The sequence below is a fragment of the Corylus avellana genome, chromosome ca5, assembly GCF_901000735.1.
Source record: "Corylus avellana chromosome ca5, CavTom2PMs-1.0".
In the NCBI taxonomy this organism is placed as follows: Eukaryota; Viridiplantae; Streptophyta; class Magnoliopsida; order Fagales; family Betulaceae; genus Corylus; species Corylus avellana.
The window spans coordinates 27,558,432-27,568,757 of record NC_081545.1 but is presented as its reverse complement, the minus strand read 5'-3'; the positions used below and the strand labels follow the sequence as shown (position 1 = coordinate 27,568,757).

The 10,326-nt window shown below is 34.4% G+C and overlaps 1 protein-coding gene across 1 annotated transcript in view; it reads right to left on the bottom strand.

The window, feature by feature from the left end:
- Positions 1 to 5,851: 5,851 nt before the first annotated feature.
- The window catches only part of LOC132182066 (transcription factor MYB114-like), an 8,365-nt gene continuing 3,890 nt past the window's right edge, over positions 5,852 to 10,326 (bottom strand). Inside the window, exon 3 of the mRNA XM_059595275.1 lies at positions 5,852 to 6,347. Coding sequence (XP_059451258.1) covers positions 5,852 to 6,347 — 496 coding nt within the window. The remainder of the gene's footprint in view (positions 6,348 to 10,326) is intronic.

The window sequence follows — 10,326 nt, the reverse complement described above, 5'->3', positions numbered from 1 at the left end:
TATTCTTGTTGCAAACAATGGCACCACATTTAACCTCGATGTTGCGCGTCTATAGACAAGATTGCATCAAAAGCCTCTCATTCACAGCCTCTAGCGAAGGTCATCTATCCTTCGAGTCTGTCATTAATATACATTAGAATCATAGTTAGAAATATTATGAGATAAATAAGAACGCTTTATTGGAATTTTGAGGTAATACATTCCATTTATTAGGAAGTTTCCTGCCATCAAAAGTTTTCTCACCTCAGCTCCCCGGTCTCACATTACCATAATTAATTAGAGTATCACCTAGAGCTGCATGCATCCATATACTCCACGATGTCATCCTCAGCCTCACCTTCTACCTTGGCAAGCCTTGTCACTATCAACTTCACATACTCATCAGGCCATCTATACTCCACGTGGGTTTCAAAGTCCACATCAGCTATCATGTCTCTCCATGGATAATACATCTCACTTCCGCTTGTACACATCAATGCATCAAAATCTTCTATGCTCACTTGGCAGCATTTCAATGCTTCTATGGTCTCTTGTAAAGTGAAACCGGTTAACAATACAAAGCCTATCCGACCCCAAGCCTCCTAGACCATGAGCGTGCAGCTTGCACCATTGTTATCTTCTTAGAGGCTTTGGTGAGACTCCATTGCCACCTTGTTCCCATTGTTTGTGTGCATGATGCTTTTGTGTGATCCGGCCAGATATATCGTTTTTGTGTGTGTTTTCAAGATTGTGTGTGTAAGAATCAATGGTTGGAATTTTATACGTGGTCAAATTTTAGTTAATTTATTTAATTGCAGCTCTTGGGATTGGAAAAACTCTGCATTATTTTAGTTAATTTATTCTTCACTGCTATGATAAAAGGCTAAAAAGCCACCCTGAAGGCAAAGCACTTTGTGTAACCCTTACAAAAGAAAGGAATACAGGGATATCCATGCCTCGGTCTTCAAAGAAATATATATGTTCCAATGTTCCAATAACCAACAAAAAGATGCTTGCATGTCGTCTTATAATTGGTGCATCATGCCACCTTGCCAATAGGAGGATTCCGACAGTGCTCAACGTGGGAGAGGTAGTTTCGACAGTGTTCTGCCATTCTTAAACTGTGGATGTTCGAGTCCTCCCAGGTATGTCTGTTTCCCTAGCTTTAAAATGAAATTTTTTAAACCACAGGTTGGCAAATCAAACTCAATCCAACCCATTTCACAAGTAGATAACGTACAATTAACCAAAATCATTAAATAACAACATCATCTTCTCCGAATTAAACCCAAAGAAAACTGAAAGTATTTGCTGTCACTAGAGATTAATATATATGTCATGACAACTTGAAAACTTTGCATTCTTCATATCAAACCATTTCAAATGAAAAAGTAATTAATAGTAGAAGCCATGCATGAATCAGCAGATATGGCTATCAAAAGTAAAATTTTGAAGTCAAACTGAGGCTGCCAATAGAAAATGACACTTATTCCCCCCGAAAGGGATCACCGTGATTACGGTTCAGCCCACACGATCACCTCTTTCATATGCTCAAGTGCCCTACTTTAGAAGTACTGTTTCCAGATATCGGCTGCAAATCGCTGCCTGTCATGTGAGAATCAAATCTCCAAGTAGCTAATTCAATAGAAAACAATCTGGATAAATAATGCTAAGTAACCATGAACATATATGTTCGACACTTTTAGATAAGTATACCTTTGTTCATCAGTTATATATGGATGCTCTTAAGATGGTATTTACTACTCCTATAATAGGGAATATGCAGAAAGATAGCAGAAGAGCACAAAAGTGCATGAATGATTTTAAATGTGTTTAACCCACACGATTAACTCATTGTATTACTTAACGTATGACTCTCATCATTTTTTACAGATCCTTGATATTCTGATTTTTTTCTACACCATTTTCCATATTTTCATTCAGATCATGCATAACGAGGCTTTACCAACCACAATATGTTGCCGTAATAAAACAACTTAAAACATCATAAGATTCGAATCTTAGTCACACCCAGTTCCACCTGCTTAACATCCCAGCTATCAAAGGTAGCTAATTCCATTATTAATTGATTTGAGGTTCTTCATGTAAAATGGCAGTAAGATGATAAATTAATTAGCAAAACTAGACTGTGGGTGAAATCTTAAAGCCAAAACGTGGGAGCTCATAAGTACCTATCGTGCAGCGCGAACAAAACCCCATATGAGGAACGAGAAGCATCAATCTCAATGTTGTCCACATGAGAACCAAGTGCAACATTAGTAGTGGGACCTAAAAGTGAGTTTGGTAACATGGTGGAAGCTTACCGTGTTGGCCGGGGAAGGCCTTAGTTGAGTCACCTCCGTGAGCACATACAAGCGGAGGATCATTCAGCCAACCGCACTTTCTTTGTTGCATTTGCGTGTGCAAACGTTGCAAAATGCAAATCGTTCGAATTGCCTCTGTAGGAATCCACACGTGGCACTGCACGATGAATAATAAACAACTGTAGCTACTATGTTTAGCTACTCTGTTTGGACAGTACCTCACTTAGGGGTGGGTATTGGTTATAATGGTACCGGTAACTCTAATTTTGATAATTAGCTGAAATTATCGGTTAATTAACCGATAACATTTCAATAAGAAATTATTCCGAAAATTTCAGTTAAAACCGTTAATCGATTAATAACAGTTCGGATAATCGGTTATCGTCAGACCAGCACCGTGCAACCCATGAGGCTCCGACGTTGCAGCACCGCGCAACCCACAACCATGAGGCTTCGACGCTGCACCATCGACAACTGAAGTCAAACCAGGCTGTCACTGACTGACGACAGAAGAGGAACACAACGACTAGAGAGCCAAAGAGAGACGGCCGGGAGTTAAGAGTGACGAGTGGGGCGTGCTGCGAGAGAGCTGAGAGTGAGACTGAGAGGGGCGTGCGAGAAGCAAGAGAGCTGAGAGTGAGAGCACTGTCAGATTCGAGAGCGCAGAAGAGGACGGCCAAATGATTTGATTTAGGGTTAGGGGAAAGAAAGAAAGATATGTATATATAAAATCCCAAAACTAGGTAGTTTTGATTTCAATGAATTGTATATTAGGAAAAAAAATAAAAATAAAAACGAAACAACGTTGTTTTATACTCCCATTATCTGTTCCTTATCGGTTCGGTTCGGAAACCGATAAGAAAATTTGTTTATTGATTACCAAACCGAACCGAAAATCAGTATAAAAATGTTAATTGATTACCACCCGGCTTCTAGCAGTTGCAGTTAATGTTGATTCGGTTGTAGTCAGTAGACGGTCGGTAATTGGTTAATCTGCCCACCTTCATCAACAAGCCGTACCTAACATATCCTAAATTTGCATAAAAAAATTTATATTTGATTTTTTAAAAAAATTTTAATACTATTTTTTTTATTGTACTTGTTCAGTCAACTTTTCTAATGTTTAAAACCTTTTTTTTTTTTAAGGTTTGCTTGTAGATTAATTCGATTTACAATCACAGAATACAAACGATTATATAGGTCGTCGCAGTGCAGAACACAAAATAATTGGCTTACTGGAGATTAATTCGATTGACAATGACAGAATACAAATGAAGATGTGGTGACAATGACAGAATACAAATGAATATTTCGTGACAATGACATAACAACAATGAATATTTCGTCACATGCAATGACAGTTCACAAATGATTCTTTGGCCCCCTTACCAGGAATTTATTGGATGCAAACAGCGGCAGAATCAACAGCCATTATTAAATAAGTCAAAAATTTCTACGTACTTACAAAAATAAAAAATAAAAAATCTACTAAGTCCAAAAGGTTACAACTGAAAGTTTCAATAAGACGACGTACAAAAAAAAAAAAAAATCTCGTAATATATCTTACAAGAAATGGGAGGACGATTTATATATATCTAACAAGAAGATATATATATATATCATTATTCTTACTTTTATGATGCATAATTACTAATTGAGTTTTTATAATCAAGTTTTCCAACATAACATCTCATTTTCAATTGAAAATATGGATATTCCATTTATTTTTTCTTGTGGTATTGTCGAGTAAGATGTATAAGCAATACATTTAAAAAATAATCAAATATTTTTATATAATTTAATATGTTAATCAGAGCACTTTCTTTTATTTGTAAAATTTCGTTTAAAATTTTTTTTTATTCGCTTATGAGATATAGAATGACTTATCACTTGATTCAAGAACATAAAATAATAAGACTTAAAAGAAAAAAAGTGTTGTGAAAAATCGAAAGCTATAAAGTGCAATTTAGAGTCGAATGCGATGTAAAAAAAAAAAAAACAAAGATGTTGAAAAGTCACTGACATTGTAATTTGTATAAAGTTTTCCTCAAATCTGAGTTGGAAGAATTTATTTCAACCTAGTCTATAAAAGTGACATGTGTCACTTTTTTACATGTGAGATGTACATGAATTTTTAATAAAATTTATTTCAACTTTATCTTTGCTATAAAAAACTCATGTGCATCTCACATGTCAAGGGACATATGTTACTTTTATAAACTACATTGAAGGAAATTCCGCCAACTCGTTTAGAAGAAAACTTTGTCCTTTACAATATATTGAGTTAGGCCTTAACTTAGGATAAATCGACATCTGGTTTGGCCTTAATTAACATGCTTATAAGCAACGTTTTAGGAAAATATTCTCTAACCATTTTTAAAATAAACCTTTTTTTTTTTTTTTAGTAGTGTGGGGCTAACAGCAACAACCCCAACTACATACATTCTTGTAACAAGAATGATTTTTTACATGAATATAAAATGCTTATAACCATTATTAAATATATATATATATATATATAAATCAAACGAACTTTTTTGAGAAATATGAAACTTCCATTGATGAATCCACGTGGCACTGCACGATGAATAATAAACAACTGTAGCTACTCTGTTTGGACAGTACTATAGGGGATTTGTTTAGATGGGGTTTTCTTTGCGCTGGGGCTCCCATGTTTTTGCTTTAAGATTTCACCCACAATCTAGTTTTGCTGATTCATCATCTTACTGTCATTGTACATGAACAACCTCAAATCAATTAATCATGGAATTGACTACCTTTGATAGCTGGAATGTTAAGCGGGTGGAACTGGGTGTGACTGAGATTCGAATATTATGATGTTTTAAGTTGTTTTATTACGGCAACATATTGTGGTTGGAATAGTTCGTTATGCATGATCTGAATCAAAATATGGAAAATGGTGTACAAAAAATCAGAATATCAAGGATACGTAAAAAATGCTGAGTCATACATTAAGTAATGCAATGAGTTAATCCGGCCATGTCAAAAAATTAAAAAAATAAAAGAGTTAATCGTGTGGGTTGAACACATTTAAAATCATTCATGCACTTTTGTGCTCTTCTGCTATCTTTTTGCATATTACCTAATAAAGAAGTAGTAAATACCATGCATCTTAAAAGCATCCATAACTGATGAACAAAGGTATACTTATCTAAAAGTGTCGAACATATATGTTCATGGTTAATTAGCATTATCTATCCAGATTGTTTTCTATTGAATTAGCTACTTGGAGATTTGATTCTCATATTCTCTTTTCCATCCGAATTAGAAACGGGAAAGATCCTTCCCTGTAGTCTTTTTCCCTCATACAATAATAATAATAAATAATAAATAAATCTAATTTTTAGATACAATGTAAAATGTTGATTGACATGGCCCATGGGCTTTATTTATAGGAAACCAAATTATTATAGAAATTAAGATGCACAAATAGAGAAAAAATAAGATTAAATCTCAATGGATCGATAGTATTCATAATGGCAATAAACCTACTAAATAAAGGATTAGGATTTCTAATTCTAAAATTATTATTCAGCATTGAGAAAATCCCAAAGACTCTTCTCAAAAGAGAAGTCAGCCAAGCAACTTGGATCATCCTCATCAAAAATGTTCCAAACTCTTGCTTCTGGTGCTATTATCTCAGTCCCAAGATCTTTGTTGGGCTCTTTATCTAACCCACTTACGGAGCATGTGGCTCTTTTATCATCTTCTTTGTCATCTAACAAGTATTCCCACCAGTTAATCCTACTTTCTGATGACATTAATGCTGGAGATATGTTGCTCATATTGTCCTCTGGTACAAAGCTTTTTGGTGTTGTAGGTTTCCCACTTAACCATGTAAATTTTTTGGAGAGAGGCCGAGGTTGAGGTTTTATCACTTTCACTTTCACAATGTCTTGTGCCTTTTTTTTCTGTGCCTTTAGTGCTAGAATTGAAGTTTCCTTTTTGTTTAAGAGTGAATTCCAAAAGTTCTTCACATCATTAGCTGTTCTTCCTGGAAGCCTACCTGCAATTAGTGACCATCTACACAAACATAGAATATAAATGTCACCAAAATGTTCGATAAGTATTCAATTAACTATTATACATGTTTATAAAAAAAAAAAAAAAAAAAAAAAAAAAAGAAAAAAAAAAGAAAAGACCACGTACATTAGCATGCCTAAAAAATAAGGAGAGGAAAAAGAGAGAACCACCTTGATTTGTCTATTTAAAGTTATACCGTATTTCGAGCTCGACTTGAAGCCTATATCGACTTATTGAGCATGCTCACAAGCACATTACTTAGCTATGTAGTCAAACGAGTTTGAGTTCTAGGCTTCTAGCTGACGGTCTACTCAAACTCCACATTTTTTTTTTTTTTTAGTGTTTTTATATTAATCAAAGCACAATACAATTTGGGAGAGGCTTACATGGGGTAGTTTCGCAATAATATAATATTCATTAATTATTAAAAAAATTAATAAATAAAAATATTAAAAAATTAAAAAATTAAAACTACTAAAAAAATAAAAGAAAAAGAAAATAAAAACTGGCCACCTCAGAGCCGGTCTGGGGGTGGACGAACCACCCCCACGGCCCCAGCCACCCCAAAAGCACTACAAAAAATTTGGTCATTAGAGTCGCCGCTAATGACCCAAAAATGGCTGCTATTTACCAATAGCGGCAACAAAGTGGCTGCTATTTGGTTGCTGCTAGTAATCGGACGCTGATGCCAAATAGCGGCGACTTTTAGGATCGCCGCTAATAAGGGATCATTAGCGGCAACTTTTAGTTGCCGCTAATGACTTTTTTGGTCGCCGCAAAAATATGTTCGAAATTACCTCAAAGTCGCCGCTATTGGTATATCATTAGCGGCGACTTTAAGGTCGCCGCTAATTATATAAAAAAAAATTTTAAAAAATTAATAGCGGCAACTCTTAGTTGCCGCTATTCCACTATCATCAGCGACGACTCTAAGAGTCGCCGCTATTACACTATCATTAGCGGCGACTTAAGGTCGCCGCTAATTATATAAAAAAATTTTAAAAAATTAATAGCGGCAACTCTTAGTTGCCGCTATTCCACTATCATCAGCGACGACTCTAAGAGTTGCCGCTATTACACTATCATTAGCGGCGACGTTAATGTTGCCGCTAATTATATAAAAAAATTTAAAAAATTAATAGCGGCAACCGAGAGTTGCCGCTATTCCACTATTATCAGCGACGACTCTAAGAGTCGCCGCTATTCCACTATCATTAGCGGCGACTTTAAGGTCGCCGCTAATGATATGAGAAAATTTAAAAAAAAAAAAATAATAATAATAATAATAATAATAATTAATTTTTGGATTTTATTATATATATAGTAGTTATAATAGGCCAAACTTACCATTAAACTCTTACATCATACAAGTATTTTCACACCCTATTTGAGTAAAATATGATTTACATTAAATTAAAAGTCACATAACTATTGAAAAGGAAAATTATCTGAATAAAAACTTTGCAAGAGATCACATTATAATCTCAATTGTTTCTATGTGACAGGTCTAGAAAGATTTGTATTTTGAATTGCTATTTTTCTCCAAGTCCTACTATACCTAAAGAAAAATAGCTATGCAAGTACATATGCACAAAATAAGTGTCAACAAAGAAGAATTTCTTTAGAAACAGAGAAGAAAAGCTTCTTATCCTAGTAACACTTGGTAGTTATTGAGATTAATTAGTCTTCAAAAAGATTCCCCTGCTGCCCTTCAAACCATACTCTATAAGGCACATGTTCACAGCAAAAATATGAGACCTGTCCAGCTTGTGTCCATTTGTCTTCTCTCTAGCGAGCTCAGCTTCCTACAATAGGGACATAAAAAAACCAGATCTAATGAAAATACATTAAACCACACCACACTACAGTATAGAACAGCATTAATACCCACAGCCAGTGTTTGGAAATGTATAGAAACTAGCTACAAGCAGATGAACAGAAACTTTAATAATAATCCAAATGTGTATATTATTATCCAAAAGTTATTACTACGATGGTCATTTTTCAATCAAGCCTTGTCCATCAACTTGAGATTGGATAAGTAAATTTTAGAACTCAGGAAGCAAATCCCACAGCATTCAACAACAAATCTTAAAACCAAAAGCAAATTCCTAACATGTAAACAACTTTCAATAAAAAAAAAGAAAAGGACAAAGCAATGTAAAAGGAACGTAAAACATTTTTCATGAAGTTTATGGGCAGTCGATTTCCATCCATAATGAATTAATTTGACTCAAACCAGATATTCTAAAACCCAATAAAATTAAATATAATGGATAGATGATTCATCTTTTACACCCATCAATTGCTGGCCTGAGGTGGATTGTTCTACACTCTTTAACATGGAAAACTTCTAATAACTACATAAATAAAAAGAATTCGTATATAAATTGAAATCTTTAAAATCATATGCTTTACAGAAAGATAATATACTCCTAATGTATACTACCACCTGCAATGATTTGACATCTTTACGCTAACAAAATATGCAAGATAACTCCCTCCCTATGGAATGGTTCTTTCCCAAGACAAGAAATAAATAAAAGCAAACTTTTTTTCCTTTTCCTTCTTAGAGATCGTTAAACTTCAAAACCAAAACATTAACAATGTAGGAAGAGAAGAGAGTTGAACAAAGTGTGTATTATGCAAGACAAGCAATAAGAAAAATACAATCAAGAATATCTGTACATAATGCAATCAAGAATATGTGTATTAAAGTAATCTTAATCTCAAGGTACATAATGCAATCAAGAATATGAAAATAGAAATTTCTTTTTTAGTTGACTGCACTATTGCCCTTCCCCATCAAATCAATCAAAATGAGAATCTTCTAGAAAGGGATATAGAGGTCAAGAACTTAAATAAACAACAAACTTCTTTAGCAGAACAAGACAAGACATTGACATTTTCTTACTCCTTTTTGATGTTTTTGGATACAAAAGAAGCTCACCACTAACAAAGAAGGCATCTGCTCAAGGAAAACAGAAAGGGACAACTCAAACCATATGCCAAACAAAATGCAGCAATTTAAATTAACACACACACGACCTTCCACATATCCATGAGTAGATTCATCATCCTCACAATTAACTTTCCATAGAGTTCAGCAAATGCAAGATAACCATAGCAGATACACAACCCAAACTAAAAATTTCTCCTAGCATATTATTTCACAAAATAAACCTAGTTTATGATACCTCAAATCATACTCTTAATAAACCTAGTTTATGATACCTCAAAGCATATTATGGAATGAACTACAAACACGTATCCCACGGATAACATAAGTCAAAATATTAATACTTAAACCTGGATGGGCACTAACTACAAACAAGTCAAGATAACATGAGTCGAAAGCCATTTAGATACTAGGAGCAACATCAGAACCAGATATACCTCATTGTTATTCTGTTTTGAAACTGCTAGAATTCTGTTTAAGCCTCATCCAAACCCATCCCTTTTAGCCATCTCACAGCAAGACAAAATTGAGCAGCTATGTTAGCCATAAGCACCCTTCATTGCCAGCAAGAAGAAGCAAATTCTAACACCTGGCCTTGACAGCAAATTCCTTTGGATTCACCCAAATGGCCTTCATTATTTTATTTTATTTTATTTTTTGACAATATTGAAATGTTGTAGCCTATATGTATTTGTGATATATATTGTGAGCCTATGGGAATGCTTTGTGAGAAATGATAAACAAACAACCGAATTGCAAAGGAGATCCTTGTCACTATCTAACCAGAGGCTAAGGAGGGGGTTGTCTAGCGGCCTATACGTTTGTGATATTGTGAGCACATCAATTTGCTCTCCTATGGCCTTTATTCATTCTTGACACAAAAGTTACATCTTTTCATTCAGCCACATAGCTTTCCTTCTTGACCCAACAGTTCAAAAAACTCTCTTTTTTGTTCATTCAACACTTTATTATGATTTGATCTTCTTAACTATATATATATATATATATATATATATATAT